This window comes from Geospiza fortis, unplaced genomic scaffold (genome assembly GCF_000277835.1).
Source record: "Geospiza fortis unplaced genomic scaffold, GeoFor_1.0 scaffold55, whole genome shotgun sequence".
Classification (NCBI taxonomy): domain Eukaryota; kingdom Metazoa; phylum Chordata; class Aves; order Passeriformes; family Thraupidae; genus Geospiza; species Geospiza fortis.
In genome coordinates, this window is record NW_005054308.1 from 2,440,420 (window position 1) to 2,464,656 (window position 24,237).

At 42.0% G+C, this 24,237-nt stretch overlaps 1 protein-coding gene across 2 annotated transcripts in view; it reads right to left on the reverse strand.

The window, feature by feature from the left end:
* The window catches only part of FSTL4 (follistatin like 4), a 204,073-nt gene that overhangs the window by 123,236 nt on the left and 56,600 nt on the right, over window positions 1-24,237 (reverse strand). For both annotated transcript variants that reach the window (XM_005418682.3, XM_005418681.3), the window contains exon 3: window positions 18,624-18,872. In XM_005418682.3, coding sequence (XP_005418739.1) covers window positions 18,624-18,872 — 249 coding nt within the window. The remainder of the gene's footprint in view (window positions 1-18,623; window positions 18,873-24,237) is intronic.

A 24,237-nucleotide genomic window follows, 5' to 3' on the forward strand; every position in this document is an offset into this window, starting at 1 on the left:
GTAGGGAAAATGCTTAGCAAAAGTGCTTTAGCTTAGGCTATGACCCCAGCAATTTCTCAGGATATCAACAAGTCCTCAGAAGAACCAGGAAAAACCACCTTCAGCTGTGGCTTTCAGCTGGGGGGTACGAGCAATTAAACCAGAATCCATTAAAATGATGATGAATTAGACAGAGTGCATTAGATGCTGTAGAACTGTTTTGTATTAAGAATATATTTGGTTATTTCTACATGTGAATCCAGTCTGAAGATTTATTTATTTAGTATTAAGGGATTTCTGCAGATGGTGTTTCAAAGCAGCTCCTTAAAAATGTAAATTTGCTTGCAGGATATGAGGACATATTTTACACAAATAAACATATTCGCATTTCATTTGCTAAGTTCTATTTACATTCATATTTTCAGATATTTACTGCAGTGCAATTGTTGAAGACTTCAACAATTAAGGCTTCATCCAATCATAATAACACTCAAAAGCAAAAAATGAAATCTCAACTTTTGCTGAAGTTGTGTAAGGCTGCAAAATTCTGAGTGCAACAAAAACCCTACATCCTTACAGTATGTAAAATTTACTTATTAATATTGCCTCCTTCCCCTCTTACTCTATGATGTTTTTAAAACATGTGTTCAAATCCAGCAGCTGAGATTCCTGTGGGGATTATTTATATAGAATTTGGGGTGCAGTTTGTGTGTCCAGTAGATGATGGGGATAGAAAGGACACACTCCTCTGAGGAAGAATGAAAGCATCACCTCCTATAACCCCACTCTCTCCCTGCATGTGCAAGAACTCCTTGCTCCCTGAGCTCTTTTGCAAGAGCTAGGCAGACTTTGATGTCAGAGTCAGCACAGGTGATTTCCCAGCACCCTACAGATGAACTCCAGGATTCCCTGCTCCTGAGGCTCCCCACAGCCCTGCTGCTTTCAACACCGGCCCCACATCTGCTGCTGCTTGCTGAGCACTGACAAATTTGGCTGTGCTGAGCCTGGCAAGGAGCTTTGTTTCCAGCTGAGATGTCTTCAATTGCTCCTCACATCACAGATTTCATGTTGCTCCACAATCAGCACGTCTGCTGTTAAGCTTCCCCAGAATAAACTGCAGCTTCGTGAGTTACAGAAAAAAAATTTAAAAAGCAGGGTGAAAAGATGGGGAACAGAAGTGAGGAGGGAAGATAAGGAGGAAAAGAAGGAATCAACCAAGCCACTATTCCTTCTCTATGCCAAGCATCTTGGATACACCTTCTTGCAGATAATTTCTACAAATCAGGATGTACAAGCCATCCCTAAAGGAGCCAAAGTGACCTTAGACACTTGCACGTGGTCTGTGGGGGCTCTGCCCAACCTAGGTGTGGTTTGGAACTAACTGGAATAAGCAGTTGCACACACATTGCACTAACATGGTATTACCTTACATCCAGTCTTTGTATTACTCTGATTTCCTACCTGGAAACTTTTACAGAGTAGGTGCAAGTCTGGGCTTTTGGAGGTTGTTTCCAACAGATGGCAGAAAATTGGGAAAAGTGCCAGAGTTTCCTTTTCAAAAGCTGGCTGCTGAAGCTTCCAAAGGCAGCTCTGAGCACCTTCACTTGCAACTGCCACAGCAAGAAATTACACAAAATGTACATAAAGGGGGTTATTGAAGCATGCACGCTTTGGAACACAGAAGAAAATGTACATGCTTTTAAGAACAATAAATAGGATGGTTTTAAGTTGCAGAGTTGATTTTCAACGCTCACCTGCAGCTTTTAGAAGCTTTTTTTATTGGCATAAAATGAGAATGTGCCTCCTACTCTTCCTCCTCCTCCCCTCATCTTGTAAGGAAATTTTGATTTTTGCCTTAAGAAGAGCTGTAGTGCCCCAAAGACCCCAGCTGGGCTGGGGATGCTCCCCCAGCAAAGCACAGGATGCTAAAAAAAGGGGCAAAAGAAACAAAAAAACCAACGTGGAGATGGGGAAAAGAGGTCAATGAGGTAGGAGGAAAGCACGGGTTTTCCATGGTGAGCAGCAGGCCAGAATCCCACCTGCTGACCAAGCTGCTGAATCCTTGCCACCTGTCTGCTTACATAATGCTTCCTCCAGCTTACATCTAACAGCTTGAAAACTGGTATAGAACATCAAACTCTAAATCAGTGCTTCATGCTGACACACCATATGTCAGCATGTACTTAGGTAGTCACCAAAAGTGTTAACAGCAATTATTTAAAAATTATTACAGTTTATTCATGCAGAGAATTCCTTCTTGCATTGACTCCAATCCTTCAAGGCAAGAATTTTTTTATGAGCTGCAGTTTCCCTCAATTTTCAACCTGATTTCGTGGTCTTTAACTATTTTGATTTAATTTTGGTTTAAAACAATGTACTTATTACTGAAGTGTTCATTTACAGTGCTGTTTTTAGGGGAAATTACTTAATGAATCTGAAATTAAAAGGTTTTCCTCCAAAGCATGGCACCTTTTCAGTGGTGCCCTGGTTCTGCAGAAGCAAGTAGACTGTCCTGTCTCCTGGTGCTGCTGTTTAGAACTTCTGACCACCACATGTGGGAACAGCATCCACAGAAAACCAGTAAAAAAGCCCCTTGGTGCCCTTAGGCCCTTCACCCAAGAGCCAGGGGGAAATACAGCTGCAGAGAAGAGCCCTTTTCAGTGAGCAAAGTCTCCACTACTTAGCTTGATGCTTGTAAGTCAATTGCCAAAGGAAAAAAATTATAGTGCATAAATCCACACAGGGAGTTGAAAATAAAACTAAAGGAGCAAAAGAGAGAGCCCACTCCCATGGGCTTTTCTCTGGTGGCACAGGCAGACCTGGGAAGCTGCCATCAGCACTGACACAGGCTCTCCCTTGGATGAAGACAGCGTACTTTAAGAAACAGTAACTAGAGTGATCAAGTAGGGAACTAGTTAGCAGCTAATTAAAATTCCCAATTAATCACAATTTCTTCAATACAGTGTGCTGAAAATGAGTCTATAACACCCAAAAAGAAAAAAAACCAGCCTATTTTGTCTTTATTTGGTGCCTTGCACTGCACACCTAATGCCACCTGCCTGACAGTGTCCTTGATCCCTGAACGAGATCCCAGATCCCTCAGACCAAAACTTCAGCCTGGTCTTGCATCAAAACTGCTGAGCCCTCATCACACAATAATACACAGAAAAGTGTAAACCAACCTAAAACAGGGGCATGACAATTCTCCTCCCTGTTTCACACTAACAAAATCTATTTTTCCATTTGCCTGCACCTTTTGCTGTAAGGATCAGCAGTGCAGGGCTGGAGCAGAATGAGTTTTTATAGAAGCCAGAGGGAGCGGGGAGCCACGGTGCAAAACCCTGCTTGTGTCACCTGTCATCCTTCCAGCTCCTCCCTGCTTCTGAAATTTGGGGAGAATTCACAGGACTGAAAGGCACAGAGGGAAAAATTCTCCCTCTGGTTTCTCTCTGTTACAGGTACTAAATTCCTACCAACAGCCATTATTGATAAAAAGCTCTTTCCATCATTGGGCTCGTGCTTTCCTCATCAAAGATAACTGTAAGCTGATGGTGGAAATACAACAGCAATAAATCAATAGCTGCTGTTTTACTTGCTCTGTGCTTTTTGTTATGAAACATTTGGGGAGTTGTTTTTTCCTACTCTAATAAGCATCAAGCCAAATGCAATAATGAAGGAAAATTAACACCAACATCTTCCACAGTGCTTGGGAGCTTCCTCACATAGAATCACAGAATCATTAAAGTTGGAAAAAACCTCCAAGATCACTTCACAGTATTTACCATTAATGTCAGAGTAGAAGATATCTATAAATAATATTTTTTTTGTTTTAAACTTTTGAAAAATATGAACTTGTAACATGTATCTTAGAAACATGCACAAATTCATGCAGCATAGAAAGGCAGGACTTATCAGAGAAACTAATTCATAAATAAAGCTCCTGTTTACTCAGTATTTGAACTGTCTCAAGAGGGATAAACCTCACCTGGCTTGGCTTTAGACAGCACCTGCTCACTCAAAAGCTCATAAAGACCAAGACTGTTAATTAGAACATTATTTCTACAAGACTGTTAAGTATTTTCTTCAACACACTAAATTAGATTATTTTTTAACCTTTCTTTGAGCAAGTTTTTAGAAGGTTTTCCAATGCCATAATTCAAAAGCCACGACAACCCTGCCAAAGGATACAATGAAGAAAAACCACCTGCAGTGCTGGAATATAATTTCCAATGCCCCTAAAAATGCTCTTCCTGCATTTTAATTAAAAATTGGTATTTCTTTTTTGAAAACAACAAACAGTCATAATCGTATTCCCAGCTTCCTCTGAACTTATTGATTGCAGATGCCTGTTGCCATCAGGCACATTTCTGAATTTGGGTGAAGCCACTGTACGTTTTTTATGCTTCAGGATAGAGCTGAGAAAAACCCTGAGCAACCTGATCCTTCCACTGCTGATGCTCTCCTATGCTCTGCACTGATTTTTTAAATTCCAGCTTCCGTTTGCAGTTTATCTTTCCTGACTGGTGCTCCAGCAGCAATGCTGAGCTCTTTGTCCTGACTGACCAGCCCCTTTACACAGGCACCTGAAATATGGCTAAAAATGTCTGTGAGGATCACTGCACTTCTCAGGGGCTGGCTCCAGTTGATGCTTGGTTAGGAAATCCCATCAAAGAGCATGGCAGCCTCCTGCCTGACACTGGGAGTATGGAAATGTCTGCTCAGTGACCAAAAGGAGGAGAAAATCAGAATAACAAAGGGAGAAACCCACAAAAACTTTAAAAAATATCAAGAACTATGATATCCCTTTTGATTATCCTATAAATAGCCTATACCTTATCCTATACAATGCTTTCGCATTCCCAGTTCAAAACAATTCATGAAGCATTTTGCAAATGTGGCTCCAGGCTGTTTTCTGATCCAATGAACATTATGAGATGATGTGAATGAAATGTCAGTAAACAGGTTAAAGATATCTGGAGATGCAGTAATTCTACCTGATTACTTTGAAATGTCAGAGTTCTCCAGCTCCTTGTTGGGGACAACGGCTTTGTCTGGAGCCTTTCCAAGGAGGAGGAAGACAAGACAAGATTTGGGGATTCAATACTGCTTCTTTTCTAAATATTGTTAGTATTTTATGTCTGTTAGTGTCAGTAAAAATAAGTTACCTTCATGATACTAAGTTATTACAAAAGAACACTTGCCAGTGGGAGCCTAACTTCAGAAGGACAGCATTCCCTGAGCTCAGGCTACCAAAGGCTTCCACTTGTGTGAACAAGGCAGTACAGATGAGATGTCAGCACAAACTAGATCCACATTCATGGGTGTAACAGCATCAAACAGGATAATGAAGCATTCCTTTAACACTTCTCCAATTCTTCATCTTGACTGCAAGGAAGTAGATAAATACACCAAGATTGAAAAGATGAAAGAAATAAAAAAGGACATGTCAGTTCACATAATATTATGAAAAACCCCTCAGCCCCGTGCAAAAAAAAAAAAATTTAAAAAGAGACACTGTTTCTGAAAACATAAAAAGAAGCAATTTGAAGAAATTCGATCTATTGGGAAATTGCCATCAATTTAAGTAAGTGGTGAAATATGACTTTAAATAAAAACCTGAAAAAATCCCATCAGGCCAGAAAGAGGATGGATTTGGGAGAGAACTGCTCAGGAGGGCAGGGCTCCAATGATTTTCCTGGGCTGGTTGTAGCTGGAGCAGCCCTGTGGGCTGCCTGTGCCACCTTTTGCAAAGGAAAACAAAGCATTTCTGTTTTAAAAGAGCCAAAGGAATTAGCTATAACTGACGAGCCCGGAACAGCAGCCTGCAACCTGTTCACATTTCTAAAGTGAGCCCAGAGTAACTGCACTCCAATTTTCCCCAACACATTATGTAAAATAAAAGCTAGCTGAAAGCCAGTGTGGGGCCACCAAATGCCTTCATTAGCTTTCAATTTTGTTCCAGTAAAAATGCAGCCAAAATCTACTGGGTTCAGAGAGGCTGAAATTTTAGCCTTAACAGCTTTTTACTTCCTCAACACTGTACAGCTCCAGCAAGATTTTCTGCCAGTTAGTTTGGAGCTAACAAGCCATTTCCCCATTAACTCAAAACACAACGTGTCCAGGAGTATTAAGCATTTTCCACAAGGCCCTGTTTTCCAGTCACTCCAAGAATGACAATGCCAAATTATGAATCTAAGACAGATGTTTTCCAGATGTGCTGAGCACCTCACTTAAATGCTGGATGCAGAGCTCTTCCAAAATGCTGTGAGGGTTCTACCAGCTGCATTTAGATAGGCTCACTCCTGAGTTTCTGCTTATGGGAAACCATTCCTAAGGCAAAGACTCTCAAGAAAATGGGCACATCTCACACATGCCTACAGAGGGTGAAGGATGAAGTCTGATGGAAACCATTGGAGGGAACAAATGGGAAAGGAATGGGAAGCCATGGGTGGAGAGGTGCAGCACTGTGAGCACAACTTCATAAAATCATCACAAAATGCTGCTCATCACAAAAGAGACCTTAAAGCTCATTTCATCCAGTTCCAGCCCCCTGCCACGGGCAGGGACACCTTCCACTAGCCCAGGGTGCTCCAAGCCCCATCCTACCTGGCCTTGGACACTTCCAGGGATGGGGCAGCCACAGCTTCTCTGGGCACCCTGTGCCAGGGCCTCCCCACCCTCACAGGGAGGAATTTATTCCTAAAATCTAACCTCTGTCCTCACTGATGGCATTGAGGCCACAGGAAAGAGCAGCTCCCTCAGCCTGCAGTGCTGTGGTGTCTGCACAGCTCCAACAGTGGAGTGCTGGAGACAGAGATGCTGCTCTGCTCCACCCTGAGGGGACCAAGGTCTCTCCCTTCCCTTCGAGCCCCTGAACACGAAACACCCACCCCAGTCCTGCAGTGCCACAGCCCCTGTGCAGCTCACAGTGAGCTCACAGCACCTGCAGTCCTTGAGCTGAGCAGGTATCCAGGCCTCTTCAATTGTTTTTTCTAGTTATTCCAGAATTCAAGTATAGCTACTTGAACACTGGCCATATGAAAACAGCACCACAGCAATTTTCTCTCAAGACTGTTTTACAACTCAAGCCAGAGGAATGCAGCAGAACCCAGAGTAGTTACCCTTCAAAACTTACATATTACCTGTGGCACACCAACCAAAAATATAAATTTCTAAATCTTTCCCTCAGCACAGCTCTGGTCCAAAAAACACACCAAATATCAGAGATTCCTGCAAGCCCTCAAGAAATGCTGCTATTGCTTCCAGTTTATCTGCAAGGCACCCAGGTGCTGTGCCAAGGGTGAGCTGCACAAAGTTGATCCAGCTGTCTGTCAGTCTTTATATAGAGACAGAGCTCCTTGTATCAGTTTATCATGGGCAGGTTATAAGAATCCCATTTCCAAACAAGATTTGCTTTAATTGGCTATGCCGGTCTTCCCAGAGGAGCATTAAGATGGGGCTTAGATAATGCTCCCACAGCAAGTAACTGCAAACCCAAAGTTAAATCTGCTTTTCTACAAATATTCAGGAACATTTGCTTCCAGGCAACACTCCTGTTAGTAAACCAATTTGCTAAAATATTCATGAATAGCAAACTACAGGGCCATGGATACAGCAAAATGCTTACATGTGACAATACAACTAAATATTCACCACAAATGTTTGCACAGTATTTGGCTTGTTCTAGATTAAATGAAAAAAACCCCCAACCTGTAACAATGACTAGCATCCAGCATCATGGATTCTACTGGAAAACTGCTGAGGAGATTGGCTGGTGCTGGACAAGGATGCCCAGGATTGTCCTGTGCCCTCAGGGTTCTTGTACATCTCCAAACTGCAGAGGGACCATAAGGCACCAACACCTCCAAACCTGCCCCAAAAACCTCCTGGTGAGCTGCTGTGCAAGAGCAGGTAAATAAGGATCAATAAATAAAACCCTGGTAAAACTTCATACTGAAATTTGAAATAATTTGAAAAATAACCCCCCTCTCATTATTCCTGAAAAACAGCAAAACTCTCAACTGAACTGCCAGTGTGGCAGACTAAAGGCAAGGAAGGAAGGAAGAGGAAAGCCCTGACAGATCCTGACAGGAGACTGCAGTCACTTGCAGAAGAGACAAACCCCATGCCCACCATGGCAAACTCTTCCAGGTGAGCCTTTGCTCAACCCATCAGGCTGTTTGCAGTGCAAACAACCCTCATTCAAAAGGTAAATAAAAATGTCTTCCTTTGGACACATCACACCAATCAACTTTTTACTACAAAGGTTACATTTAAATATTTAAATACTTGGATACAGTTCAATTGTGAGCTCCCTCTCCATTGCATGGCTCATTCCTTCTCAATTTTTAACTTAAAGAGCAGAAGAGACTGAGCTCTGTTTTACTCCATCACATGGGCTCTTTACCATGGGGATATTTTTTTCACCAAGACCATTATAGGATGAGGAGGCTGCAAGTGAACTTGTGTAATTCCTGTATTTCCCTTCCAGAGCTGCAAATCCAAACATGGGTCATCCCTTTATGCCAGGACAGCAGCCTGATGCTTTCAAAGCTGCTGCACCAAGGACAGCACAATCCCACCCTTCCAGGCACAACTCTCCTCCTTGGACCACTCACCACCAGGTTCATCCCTGCTTGGGCACAAGGATTCTGTGTTCTGGAGCCCTGGCCCAGCCATATCCCTCCTTCACCCCTGTCAAAACCTACAGAAGAACCAGCCATGGGATTTTATAGGGACAGGGTACTTTTACTTTTGAGATAATTTAGCAAAAGTCCTGAAGCCTTTTTCTATGACCTTGAGAAACTCACTGGGTCTCCTCTAGACTGCAATTCCTCTTCTGTAATGGCTGGATTACTATTTTCCTGGCATGCAAAGGTGTTGTGAGGTCTAATTCATTAATCTTTGTAAAGCATTCTAAGACACTTTGATGGAAAATTCAAAATATTATCAGTAAAGGCCTTCTATTTAAATCTCACCTGGAAACCTTCCTCTTACTCCTTAATTTGTGATTGATCCCCACTCAATTAGAGGCAATGGGATTTGCATGTGGACTCCAGCAGCAGAGCAGACCCCACAGGAAGGTGCCAGCAAGAGCAATGGTGCTAATCCACAGACAATTGGTGCCTGCACTGTGTGAGCCATGGCTGACTGCTGCACCCTGCACTGCACTGGGAGCACCTGAACCAGCCCTGGGCAAAGGGATGGGGCACAGACCCCCCCCTGCAGAAAGCCCCATCCCTACACAAACCCCCCATCCCTGCACCAGCACCCAGCAATGACAGGACAAAGGAGAATGGCTTCACACTGTCAGGAAGCAGGGTTAGATTGGATATTAGGAAGAAACTCTTCCCTCTGAGTGTGCTGAGGCCCTGGCACAGGTTGCCCTGTGGCTGCCCCATCCCTGGAAGTGTTCACGGCCAGCCTGGATGGGGCTCTGAGCAACCTGGGATAGTGGAAGGTGCCTCTGCCCATGGCAGGGGGCTGGAACTGGATGAACTGGAAGGTCCCCTCCAAACCCAAAGCAATCAATGATGTTTCTGTGATGCTCCTACACACTGCCCTGCCATTCCTACAACTGCGCTGATAATTAACTCTGTACTTTGTGTTTGACATTAATCTCTATTAATAGGATTTTTAGCAGGAAAAAAAAAGTTTCTACCCAAAGAGCTTTCAAGCCATGAGCAGACAGAATAAATCTGCAGATCACTCATTACCTCCCCATGTCAAATTTTATTATTTGTGGGAGCAGTTGCACTTCAGGCAGGCGAGCAAAGGCAGATAATCTCACCCCTGGCACCCTGTGAGCCCCTGAGGAGAGAACAGCTTCAATTCTACACCAAAAAAACAACTGGGAAATTACAAGGGGCTTTATCAGTATCCCATGCTGGAGAGTGCTCATTTCAACTCGTATTCCCATGACTTCAGGACATCTCTGGTAGGATTCAGCCCTCTCATGCATATTAGCAAGAAGTGCCTGTTAAATCCTGGTGGACAGAGGCAGGAAGGGAGTGAAGGCTGGGGGATGCTGGACCAGCTTTTTCCTTGCAGCTACCTAATTGAATCTGCAGCATCCAGCCTGTTGGTATTCCCAGACACTCAGAATTTCAATTTGCTCCAAAGATTTTTATACTGAGCACCCAGAAAAATTAGCCTTTGTGCTGAATAGCTTTTAATCAGCTATTTTAATCAGTTCTTTTTATCTTTAAAGGACTTCTAAATCTCCCTGCCTCAGTCTCCCCAGCCCTAAAATTTATTCCAGCCATTTGTTTTCCTTCATTCAGCTTCCAGCGCCCTTTACCATGATCTAATCATCTTAATCTTTAATGCTCATCTCTACCTTTTAACCTTTTCAGTTTTCATTTAAAGCAATCTCTCTATCTCTCTCAGGTTTGGAGCTTTTTTATTTATTCTGAAATTAAGGTTTTCCCTGGCCCCTGTCTCAGCACAGAGCTGGAGGTGTCCTATGGAGAGTCCCTGGCATCAAGCTGTGTGTTGCTTCTCAAAAGGTGACTTTTGGGGGCCTTAAGCAAGTCAGCTTTTTTTCTATTGATAAAATTTATGTAATTTTAGGGAAATAAATGTGACTTCAAAAGTATTACAGTATTTGTTTCATTCATTTGAAATTACTTGGCATATGCTAGCCTTTCCTTCCACTGGGAAAACTATGGATGTAGAAACTTCACAGAATATTTTAGTTTGGAAAAGACCTTTAAGATAACTGAGCTGGGGAAAAAAGTAGACAAACTTTTGAGCATCCAAGCTCTTTTCAGGGTTGTGAGTGGTTCAGCAATGCAGGAGCTCAGTAAATGTGTCACTTTTTAATCATGACTTTGAAATGCCCCACTTTGCTGGCATTTCTCCAGTTTTACACCACTTAGAGCGTTTTGGAAAATCGCTGACGGAATGGTGAGAGCTAATATTAAATTTAACACACTAAAAAAAGCAAAACCTTTTCCTACATAAGGCTCTTCAATATTTAAGTATGTTTTGAGCTCCAAAATGAATGTACAATAAACATGAATGTGACTTGCAAAGAAAAGTGATGTGGACACAGTGAGCTCAGACTGCCACCAAATCGCAACAAGCACGTGTCAGATACAAAGAGCACACAAAAATAGATAAAAAAAGACAAACACCCCCTGACATAATGAGTGTTGCAGAAAGCAGCATCAAAGTTGGCACAGGAACTTCCACTGGTAAATACAAACCACCTCCCTGCTTCTCTTCCCACACACTTTAATTTGATTCTTCATCCTCCTCCTCTGCTCCGTCCCCCATCACAACTGCTAAGGCTGCGTTTCAAAAAAAGCTTCATTATCACCTCTCAGCTTTCCTGAAAGCACTGCAGTGAAGGTTTTGCAGACCCAGGCTTGGAGCAGATGGCTCCCTAAAGCCACCTGCATCTCATTTCCTGGCCCTCAAGAACATGAAGCTGAAACGTGGGGGGCTTCAAACTGAGACCACCTCATGGAGTATAGTCTTCCTCCACACCATGGAGATTTAGGCTGAGCTTTTCTATTTTCAACATGTAAGCAGTTCCTCTCCTACTTTACATTCATGGAGGGCAGGGATTGCTACACAGTGCTGGGTGCTGGCATGGTCCTCCAGCTGCCCATCCCTTTAACCATGGCTTCAGTGACTCCAGTTCAACCAGTACATCCTCAGTTACAAGGGGAAAACAGATTAGAAAGATTAATTCTCACTTTTCTTTTTCAAGATGTTAATACCGCTGCTGAAATATCCTTTAATTCCTTTGTTCACTAGCTGATACATAGTATGAAGCTTTTTGGTTTTATGGGAGATATTACGACCATACACATCAAGACTGGCAACTGGAGAAGATTAATAGACTGGGCCCTAAATAAGATGAGACAGGTAATAGTCACCAAATAACACTGTTCATGGGGGTCACGGTCACGACTGCTCTAAGCAAATGTTACACAATTTCATATCTAAAAAATAAAAAGCCACATCACAGTTATTCCTGCACTCCCCAAATGGCTATTGCCTCAAATTGGAGCTATAAAACCACCAAGAATGCTGGACAGGGATCACATCAGATAACACCACTTTTTCCACTAGCTTCATCCATGGTGTGTGTTCCTCAATTTTGGCTTTACTGACTGGAACTAAAATCTGTCACTGGTCTATGCAGTCCCAGCAGCAGGGAAACAGATTTTTATTTCTGGCCAAGCAGAAGCAGGTAATGGCCCTGCTGTGAGGAGTTCCAGTGAGCATAACTCATCTTTTGATTGACCATATGAAAAGATGTCCATCAGTGTCCACCGCAGGATTCCAGTCCCACTTTCCCTCCCACCTGTGGGATTCCCATTATGGCCATGAGGTCTCCAGCAAAGGTTTTCTATTACTAATATGTAATTAATATTTAATTAAAGATCTCTTTTTGTTAGACTTTAGTATCTCTACTATTTTTGATTCTTTTGCTTATGCCTAGACTTTCCCCACTCTTACTGGCATTTAATTTCCAGTGAAAGCCCACCTATACCAGGGAGTTTCACAACTGACTGTTAGCCAAGATTTCCCTCCCATGAATTTCAGGAATGTAAGCATTCAATTTTCTCTTAAAATGGAAAATACTGTTCAAGATCCTAAACCTATTCCTAGAAAATTTCTATTACCAAAGCTAGGAGCAGACTAGCAGTCCCTTATTCATATCCTCAAATAAATCAATGGAATTTCCATAATTTACCCCAAAGATTGATGCAGTCTGTTTATTAGGTGTAAAGCTATAAATCACATTTAAGAGCAGTCAGCCTGAAAAGCCAGGTAAAATTGATCCCTCCCCAAAAGACTAAGTGGAGGGAGCTGAAAAGGCAGTGTGAGAATAGAAAGGAATCCCTCTGGAATTCAGTTTATTAAGAACTGTATCAGCTCTACTGACAGCAAACACATTCCTTCATTTTATATAGCACTTATCTCTCTTTATAACACTTTAAACTCCTAATATATTTACACTGGACACTGAAATGATCATTAGAGGCTTGACCTCCATGCCAAAGCCCCCAGCCTCCTCCAGCAGGGATTAATTGCCTTCCTCCCAGCCGCCCCTTCCCAGCTCGCGGCCACCGGAGCAGTCTGGCAGCACTGCTGCAAAGTTAAATCAGCAAATATTAATTGCCAGCTGGGAAAAGTGCCATTAGTTCACACTCAGAATTTTTCCAGCTGGAAAGACAGAGAGTGTTAAATGGAGCAGATTTCCTTCCAGTCTGCAAACCAGCAATGCAGCGGGTCTGCCTGTGCTGCAAGCACATAATGAGCAAAACATTCAACACCTTCCCAGAGATGTTTTGAAATGCTATTCCGTAGAACAAATTACTTCTGGAAGTAACAAAGCACCGAACTAACACATGGACAACAAATAAAGTACAGAGGAAATAAACTACCACCACCTGAGGCTGAATTCATATGTATTTGAGATTACTGCAGTGATACAAGTTATCAGCCTGCTTGTTTGTTTTTTTTCCCAGGTTTGTAATTTATTTACATTCAAGCATAGAAAATTTTCTGTCAACATGCAGAAGATTATCATTTTTCTTAATTAGAAAAAATCTTTTTGAGAACTGGAAGAAAGATAAGAGTGGTTGAAAATGAAAGATGCCATTACCTAAGGTCATGAAATCATAAGATTATGGGATGATAAGGGCTGGAAGAGGCTTCCATCAAAACATTTAGTGCAGGGTCAGACTAGGTTGCTCAGGGCTGTTCCCAGCCAGGTTCTGAAAGCTCCCAGAGATGGAGATGGCACCTGGGCAGCCTGTCCCAGCCCTCAACCAGTCTCCAAGGAAAAGCCATCTCCTTACATCAGCTGAACATCCCATTTTAGCTGCATCCTTTGCTTCTCATTCTCTCTCCATGCAGATCCAGGTTCCATCCTCTGCTACACTACCTGTGCATAAATGCCCTGAGAGAGCACATTATTCTGGCTCTACCAATGTGCAAACTACCTGCGCATAAATGTCCTGAGAGAACCCATTATTCTGGCTCTGTCAATGGGCAAACACACTCACACGTGTGCACACGCACAACAACCCAGCACACAGGCATGCACACTCCAGAAGCCTTTATATATAAATTCATGGCGTGAAATATTGTTCTGAGCATCAGTGTAAGCCTCAAACCAAACAGTGTGACTGTGTGTGTGTAACAGAAAGGAGAAAGGCAGGCGGTTTTTCACAGAGATTTCTTATAAAATTCTGTACAAAATATGTACAAAATTATGATTTATTATGGGGCAAGAAATGACCTTGTATAAGGAGGAAAATTACTGCCAGATAGTTGCTTAAAAGAAAAAAAAAACAGACATATTTTAAGCAACGGGACAAAATCATTGAAAAATTAATACTGACATTTCAGTAGAGAAGGAAGGAAGAGAATGGGACTGGAATACCAGACATGAACATGCTTTTACAGCACACCATCTCTCTGCATAAAATTCTGTCAGGTTTCATAAAATTAGAGCTTTGGTACAAGTGGACCAAATGGACAAAAAAATATATTAAGTAGTCAACACAGGTATAGTGCATTTTCATAATGGAAAGTTCAAGAATTTGGTCAGCTAAGTTGGACTGAATTCATTCCAGAGCACAAACTCAATCTGACCAGCTGCAGCACAAAGCTGCTGTACAGGCTGGCAAGAAAAGCTGAGCTTTTTATAAAAAACCCAATCCACCTGGATAAAGAGAGAATGTCAGAACCACAGAAAACAATGAATGAGCTTCAGCAAGCAAACATGGCTGCCCTCCTCCAGCAAGGGCTTGGCTGATGCACAGGAGTTCTGAGATTGCTGATCAAGCAGAAAAAAGCAGGAAGAAAAAGAAAGAAAGGGGACAATTACTCCTAAATCCTGAAAATGGAAAATCACAGCTCAAAACAGAATTTCTGTAATGTATGCAAACTGCTAGGGAAGTGCACTGCTCTGATGTTTCTGGTGGAAGGAAGAAGGTAAGGGAAGAAAAATTATTGGACAGTGTCTGCACAGCTATCTCTGGCCAAAAATAATAAGAGAAAAGCAAGGGAAGAGACAGAGTGGGTGTAGACAGTCAAAAGGAAAGAAAAATGAAAAGCAGTGGAAAAAAAGGGGACTACTGCTATGAAAAAGCAAAGTATCGTCCAAAATACTGTGTTAAAATGATATAACCTCATTATCCAAGGCATTTATTCAAATAGGAACATTTTCAGGCCAAGTGCTCATTCTGGACATCCATGGGACAATTGTCATTATGAGCACAGCTATCTTTCCAGTCTTCATAAGTATTGGGAGAATTTTTGGGGAAGAAAAACTTCCTTTTTTTCACTTTTATTCACTTTTATATTTATGTATTTTCTTACCCAGTAAAAATCACCAACACCTCAATCAAATGACTACAGAAACTCACAAAGTAGTGAAAACATATAAAATGAAAAAAACCCTGCCACATGGTAGAAAAGTCCTAAATAGAACCTTTTCCTATGGGAACACCAAACTGTATTTCACACCAGGAAGGACAACTAGATCAAGGAGAATGTGAAGGGCTGTGAGTGGGATTGACATTTCTCTTGAGATCTCTGGGTTTAGGGCTTCTGCTTCACAGTATTTCCCTTGTGACTTCAAACTCCCAAGTGAAATTTCCCACCTATTTCCTTTATCAAATGAAGAAAAGGGACTGCATTTATAGTTTTGTGTAAGGGGAACTGAGCTGCATCAGAGGCTGAAGGATAAAGCCTGGGGAGATCACTCCTGCTGAGATCTCTCATTTCCACAAGTTTTTTCAATATTTTGGACTCTCAAGATTTCAAGGAGCCATTTTATTCCAGGCTGGACTAAAGAAATCAATAATTTTTCCAGGGACAAATTTTCTTCTGCTCTTCCTAAAACTATTACTGGTACAGAATGCAAATGCTTCTACTCACACAGGAATATCTGCTGTCCACTAGTATTTACAAAGCACTTCACATCTGATAAATATGCTAAAAGATCAAAAAATCCTTTCCCAAAACACACAAAAGAAAACAAATCTCTGCTGTTTGGTTTATTGTCAGTTTACTGTGGATAGGCCTAGCTCAGCCAAAGTAGAATCAGGGTATTTGATCTCTGTCTTACTTTAAGTCCATCCAGTTTGTCACTGATAACTGGGCAAACTGGCAGAGCACACACAGACATCCAGTCTGTAGCATCCCTCAGCTCTACACAGGAATTTAAATCTTAATTGAACAAGTCAACAGGGACAAAAAAAAACTTGAAGCAGCCCACTCATCAGTCTGACTGTACCCAAATAATTAAATTATCTACTTGATTGAAAGCAAACAGAAAACACGTGCAAGGTGTCCCTGACCACACCAGTGAGACTGGAACAGGAGGCTCATTAAGGTCACTTCCAACCCAAACCATTTGGGGATTCTGTGATTTTGCACCTTAAAGGTTTTTCTCCAGGCAAAGTCTTACATTTCATGTTACACTTATAATGGTGCTTAAAAACCTGTACCTTAATTGCTGACTGAAAATTTTGATTTAAGGGAAGCCACTATCATTCTTGATTTAGAAATAGGAGACTAAAGTACCAATAAACAGAGCGATACACAGAAGGTTACTCAGGAACTGCATGGTAGAAAAAAGGGCTGAAGCCAAGTATTTCTATGGAGTCCCATTCTGTGGGATTATTCCCCACTTAAGGTAAACTTTTTTCTGTATGTTATCTCTGCAGACAGAGGTGTGAAGTACATTTTTATTTATTCACGTGGGAAGAGAAGTGAGCTTGTTTCTTTCTTCCCTTCCATAAAGCTGTTATTCTGCTGAAAAGCAGATTTAAGCAGTGCTCCCTGGCAAGAGTTCGAGGGTTACTTTAAACTGGGACACAAAACTCCTACTTTCTGACATCATTTCATGGTGTGTTCAGGGAAGTATTCAAGCGTGACATTCTATCATTAGGCATAATACAGCCACTGCAGGGGCTGATTACTGCAATAAGAACTCATTTTCTTTAACACTATATGTGATAAGGAACAAATAGAAACCCAGGGCAGACACACTGTCATAAAAAGGTAGGTGATGTCAAGAATGAAAAGCCCAAGGAATGTTCTTGGTAGTCAGGGAAAGAAAATCCCCTGAACTGAGTGGGGAGTTGCTGAGCATCTTTGAAATTAAGACTTTCCCTTTCTTTGCAAGGTTTCTCATGCTGCAGAGGCCCACCTGCATCTTACTCAGGGATGGACACTGTTTCCAGCTTGATCCATACCCTGATCTGACTTGATACCCAGGGGCAGAAGCACAGCAGTTGGAGCAAGGCACAAGTGTCCTTTTTAGCTGTTCCTTTTTAATGTGACAAGCAAAAAATCCCTCTTTGCTTGACATACTCATGCGCTTGAAATATGCCTTTGGGTGACCCCTTCCATGATTTACTTTCTACAAGGTCTATTGATCCTAATTACTTGTTTGGTAAATTTAGAGGCTGCCTGTGACAAACTAACCCAGAGTGTTCACCAAATCAATGCTCTGACCAGTTGTGTTGTCCTCTCCACAGCCAGATTTCAAAACAAATGAGACTTTGCAATGCACTGCAAAGCAGTACCTACATACCACTGGAAAAATTTTAGTCACAAAAAGACACAATGTCTTCTCCAAGACGCAAGAATGGCACTGCTTTTCTATCTCCAAAGGGTATCACAAGGATATATTAATAAGCCTCTCCAAATGGGCTCCTGTTTCTTAAATAGGCTCTCCTAGCATCATGTTAGCAAAGAAGAACTCAGGATGGATAGCTCTGTATACAGACAACCTCCTTGGGGGCTTAAGTGAGCTGAAGATAAAGGAATTATTTTCATATTTGATCATGTAAATGTCACTGGATATATTTGCAACAACACAATCAAATCTTCCTGTAGGTATAAAGAGTCATATTTGGCAATGAGCTTTCAAGATATACTTGAGTAAGGCCCTTTGTGAGACCTCTCATTAGAAGTAAAATAATTTACAGCTTCTTCCATTCTTTGGCATTTTATCACATGCTCCTCTCCTGCAGTCTCCCTTGATGGCAGGATGGTACATGGCATACAAAATATTAAGGGGAAAGATTTGGGACTGGCTTTGGTGAAAAATTGATAATTAAATTTGCTACTGAACCAGTAAAAGAGCTCCAGATGTATGCATCCCACTGGTTACCAGAACTGTCTTTAAAGTTATTTAAAATCTGTCCCCATTCCTTATTTCATTTAAGCAGCTCCTTTCCTTTGCCTGTGTCATTTGCCTAACTAGGTTTTCGTTTCTCAATGTTGCAGCAAACTTTTGTTTACACCATCTACTTTTTCTTAACATCTTTGTCTTGTTCAAAGCCTTTTCAAATGAATTGGATTGTAAAAAGTTATTAAACTAGCAGCTGAAAGTACTGAGCAGCACAACTACAGTGCACACAATGCATACAGTGATGTTAATTATTTACCAGTTCCCAGTATGATTACATTTTGCATGGCAATGGCACTCAGGGGCTTAATAGCTGCATAAAACATTGTGTATGTTCTCTGCTGTCCTGGAATAAATCATCCCTGAAAAATTTAGCTCTTAGAAATAAACCACACCATTCAGCCATTTACCAGGATTACGACGAGCGATGAAAGCCCTACAGAAGTATTTATTTTCAACAACGCCCTACCTTTGAAGAAACAGTCCTTGCTGTGGATAATGTAGATTTTCTTCCTCTGCAGGCACGAGGCTCGATGCAGCTGGCAGTGATTTTCATAGAACCTGCCATCAGATCCACAGACGGGCATGTAGGTGGCCTTGCAGTCCTCCACACACCGGCACTCGGGCTGCTGCGTGTCCCCGTTGAGCACACACCGGCTGCCCCGGCCGCAGAACCTCCTCTCGCAGGGCGCCCGCAGCCCCTCCTGCCCCTGCAGCACTGGGGACAGCAGAAAACGCCACCATGAGCCACATTCACCTCAACAGGCCACACAGCTGCTGCAGCAGCACAGCCCTGACGGGAGCAGCAAAGGTGCTGGAGGTACAAAGCGCTCCCCTTTGAACAGCAGCAGCTCGAAGAGCGCTCAGATCTGCACTCCCAGACCTCCAGCTCTCCCTCATCACAACACTGAGCGTGTGCTCAAAGCGCTTCCTTGGAAAGTGATGGACACATAACCCTTTGTTCTGTTAGCTCTTCACAAAACTGGAGCCTAGAATAAAGCCCAGTGAGAGCATTTCAGTGCCCACACTTTGACCATGAGTTACACTCAGAAAGCAATTCTGAAACCCTGCGCTACTCCAGCCACAAAACTCAGCAAAGTGCCCTAAGTGTCAGCACTCAGCTCCTGTGCACATTCAGAGTCCAGCTCTCACCATGGGAGCCAGAAGCTCCCACCCAGAGGCAGAACATCCTCCTGGCTAAAATTCACACAGGTTTCAAGGAAAGCTCACACAAACAACTGTTGAGAGCTTTTGAACAAATAACCCCCAAGAAAGACTGCTACTGAAAGGAATGTTACTGAATATCACTGAAGGGAATGAAATGGGAAAACGCTAGTCATCCAAAAAGGGACCATCAGTACCTACTCCTACACTCTGAGTAATGACATATAGTGAAAAATAACTTTCTACTGCTTATAAGAATTCACTGGATATGGTATTCTGAATATTACGTGGTCTTTGATATTATTAAAAGGACTGCCCTTGTACTATAACATTTTCTGCTTATGAAGTTTCTTCACTTAAAGGCTTACAGTGAACATTACTAAAATTCACACAGGACAGGGCACTTCCAAACAAGCCACTACTTAGAGCAATAATTAGCATTACACTCAATGAAGAGATTTTCAGGAAATTAGATCATTCTCTGCTAATTGGAGTTCACCAAGTTGAGCATTAGAAAGGGGAATTGCAAAAGGCACCATTATACCATGATCAAGCCTTTCCTTGTGCAAAAACCCACTGCCAGCCTTGCACAGCCTTCCAACAGCCAGACTCTGGCTGTTGCCAGACTGGTCCTACTCGCAGGTCCTACCAGTAGGCTGTTGCCTACTGAGACAGGGACTCAGTCTGGACCAGCAAGATGGTTTGGAAGCAAATCCCTTTTCTCTACATTTACCACATGCAGTTTGGCTCTTGGAAAGGTTTTGGTGTGTGCCAGCTCTCAGAGCATGTTCAAGTGCAAGCACTACTCCAGGCGTGCTGCAGCACCCAGTGGAACACACCCTGCAGCAACTGGGATGCCACAACATCTTCTAAAGTACACCCAGCGCTTTTCCCTTCACAGATTTTTCCAGCAGCCAAACAGTTCAGTGTAGGACTGCAGACCAGATCCCATCCAGCCCCTTATCACATGCAAAAGAGATGTGAGAAGCATCAGTACCAGCTACGTCAATCTCATTTTATCATGTTAAATTCCCTGCTAACATCAACACAGCCCCTGCCTGCCCAGCATTTCGTGCCAATGCAACATGTCCCAGTGTTGAAGCTCCATTTCATCTACTTGTGGTCAAGGGGTTAAAAGCGTGTGCACAGAGACAAGCAAGAGTTTCTAACAAAAACCCATTTTTCCTGGTCCCCATTAAGCCTTTGTTTTTATCACAGTAAATCTGAAAGGGAAAAAAGTCTGTTATTGGAGGATTACCTATTTGACTCAATAACTCATTAAAATTCCTCCAGCTTGGCAAGCTAAGAAATATTGACTTTTCCTGACTTGTAATAAACTAGAAGGTCAAAGCATCTCTGAGCAGTGCACAAAGCACAGCTCATGGAAGGAGTATTTGACTATTCTTTACTTACTTCAGTAATTGTTCCAGAATTTTTGCAAATTATCCTCAGAAATCCAAATTTTGTGACCTCAGGGAGACCTCACTGTAAAGGTCATATTATCTATCAGTGCCTGCTGTAAATCAGAGCAGCCCAAAGGATGAGGACTTAAGGAAGCTCTGGTCCAGCCTCCTCTTCCTCCTCTCAGTAGCAGGACCTGCATCAGCACAGGCATTTGCCTTTTTCCATCACAATGTTCCTTAAAAGACATGTTTTGGGGACTGTGGTTGATATTAAAGTTATTTAAAAATCAAGATTCAGCAACTATTATTGTCTATATAAATGTCATTCAGATACAATTACAGCAAAGACCTTCAGGGGCTGCCTTGATCACTAAAAATTGATCTCTCAGAGCTTGCACCATCCAAGGACTGTGTTATGCATCTCACTGAAGGTTACTGCTGCCTCCTCAGTCAAGGTACTGCTCTGATTTAATGCACCAGGTCACATCTGAGCAGGTGACAGCTGTGCCCTGCCCTGAGAGCAGCAAAAACCCTCTTAAGAGCCTCAAGTAATCCTGGTATTTTGATTTTTAATATAAAATTTGCACAACTGAAGACACAGAATGGGATTTTAAAGTTTTTTAATGGTACATCAAAGATTTGTTAAAGAACCAGCCTATAAAAATATAAAATACTAAATCCTTCCTCCATCTATCCCAGTTACTATGGAAAAATCCCAGATACCCTGGCTATATTTATGCTTTATTCATTTTGTTCAGTTTAATTTACTCCGTGTTCCCAGATGGACAACTCCTGGTTAAACAGCTTAGTTTGGTAAAGGGATAAGAAATATACCCCACAAACAGCCAGAAAGGAAATATTCAAGTATTCTGGAATCCTGATGTGCTTCTCCTGTCCAAGTCCACTCTGAAATCCCTGTGCCTGCAGGCAGAGTGCTAACATCAGTTATCTTTGCCAGAACCTCGTAATGTTGACAGCAGCTCTTTAATTCAATTATTATTTGCATAATCCTTTGAAGAACTAAAGCTCCCCACAAGCTCACTCAGCTGTACCAATGGACCCCCTGCCCAGCAAGGAGAGCAACAGGGTGTGGAACAGAACAGAGCAAACGGAGAGGAAAGGAAGTGTTTGACTGTGCAAGCACTGTTGTCTTTATCCAATAACTAATTTATCTGGAGCAGCACCATGAACCATGGAAAGCAACTTTCCTTGATTGCATCAAGTTGGATTCCACAGGCAAGACACTGGTGTGCAGCTCACAGTTGTGAAACATGCCTTCCACTGCTTTTTTAGGAACTATTAAAAGTGACTGAACTCCTCACTCTTACAAGGATTATTAAAAACAGAAATGGGAACAGCAATCAAGTGAAACTACCAGCTAACTGCACAAAGTATTTATGAGCCCCACTGTACTGCATGGAGAAGGCATAATTTATTCAATTTATTAGTTGCAAAGAAGGTAATTTACATAGGTAAAAAGTCTATCATCTTGCAAAGCAAGACACTCTTCAACACCAATTAATGATGCTCACCATGGACAGTCTGAGGTGTTACATTCCACTAAGGACAGAAGGATGGACAGAGGAAGCCCAGCCTCATACACCCATGAACACACTTGACTTCTCAAATTAGATCCTGGTTGCCCCTGAGAAATTTGGAATTCCAGTGGAAAACTGACAAGAGCTTGGTGCAGGCAGAAAATAACTGAGCTCAGGAACTCCATAAGCTCAGGCTGCTTGCATCTCAAAGCAAGACTTTAATGAGGAAATTAAGATGTTCCTGCCACATTGGAGAATGCACATCCTCTAACTGTGCATTAATTCTTAAAGACAGGGACCTCATCTACCTTTTGCACACAACTAAATGTGTTACAGATCAGACTAAGGCACACAGGCTTTTTTTTCTTCTCTCCCAAATACAATCCTAGTCCTTACTGCCTCAAAACTCCCAAAGGAAGGCTGGGTTCAGGACAAGCACTGGTTTCACTTAGGACCAGCAAGACAAATCCATTGCAGAAAGCAAACCCAAAAACCAAACAGCTCCATCATATCACTGGTCATAGAAAGTGACTTATACACAGCAGAAATGTAAATTATTACATTTATATGTTAAAAGGAAGTTTGGCCTCAAGTAACAGTGAGCTCCAGCAGGCAGCTGGGTATCCAGGTTTATTGCTGAAGGAAGAAGTTTAGACATTACACCAGAGCTAGGGCTAAAACTAGAAACTTTAATTATAGATGACTGAAACTGGAAGCTTTGATACCAAGCCCTTCCAAGGCAATGATGCACCTTGCAAATGTTGTATTAAAATAAAAATAAAATCCAACCCTCTGTGACAGTGATCCACACAGATGTACAGTTCAAGTGTGTATTTACATGCACCCAGTCCCACACAGATTATGCACAACCACACACTTCCCATGCACTTCCCTTGCCACAACTCATTTTTGCTGGTGACACAAAGTCAGACGCTGCAGCACAGCTTCCTAAACCTTCCTTACCCAGCACATCTTAAGTAGATTCTTGAGTAACTCATGGTTGGAAGCAGCCAAAGTTGAGCTACATATGGAGCCTGGGTTATGATCAGCAAGCAAATTGTGTGCTGCACATGTCCTTACTGGCACAATGCAATAAAAAAGGAAACAAAGCAGGAATTTCATAATAATCTCTATTATGGGACCTCTCTTAGAGTTCCTGGGTTTTTCATTGTGTGCCTGACAGGAGAGCAGAGAAGCCATGGTAAATCACCTGGGCAAGGCAACAGCAACTTCATTGTCTCTGTTACTAGCCTAATGGTGCTATAATTTATTTATTTTTACAAAGCAAAAATGGTGACTTGTCCTGGAGAATAACACAGAGAATAAGATGTGTTTCAAGCATATGATTTGCTATAGGTACAAACTATTTTCTTTCAAGATCCATGAGACAACTCTGTGGGTTTGTGCACATCTTGGAGCAGGATGGAGAGGGACACATCAGCCTTGGAAGAGGAGGACAGAAAATCAATAATTTTCACCAGTTTAGATGGCCTACATGAAACAAAAGGCAGGATCATATGGACAGCCACCTCAGAACAAAAGACAGCAAGACTTCCCAAATAGTCATGTTATTTCAGGAGGATTCACAGACTTTAAAAAACAAAACTGACCCAAAAGGAAAGGAAAATAGACTCTGGAAAGAAGGGTTGTGACAGATAGCTGCACCAAGGACACCAGAATGAAGGGAACTGCTGAATCTGCGTTTGCAGTTTAATACCAAATAAAAACAAATTGTAATTCTCAACAGAAGCAAGCAGTTACCCTGCAAACACCACCAAGGAAGCGCTCAATACTATAGAAAAATATTCTGTATCAATTTTTTACATCTGAAAATGGGAATTAATGTTACTTTCTGTATCTGTCAGAACTCTGCAAACCATTGGAGGTCATACCATGAAAAGGCATTTGCAAATCAGAAGTAACTATGCTATTCTTAGTGTGATTAGCCTAATTTTGTCCCATTTCAAATCCATCTAAC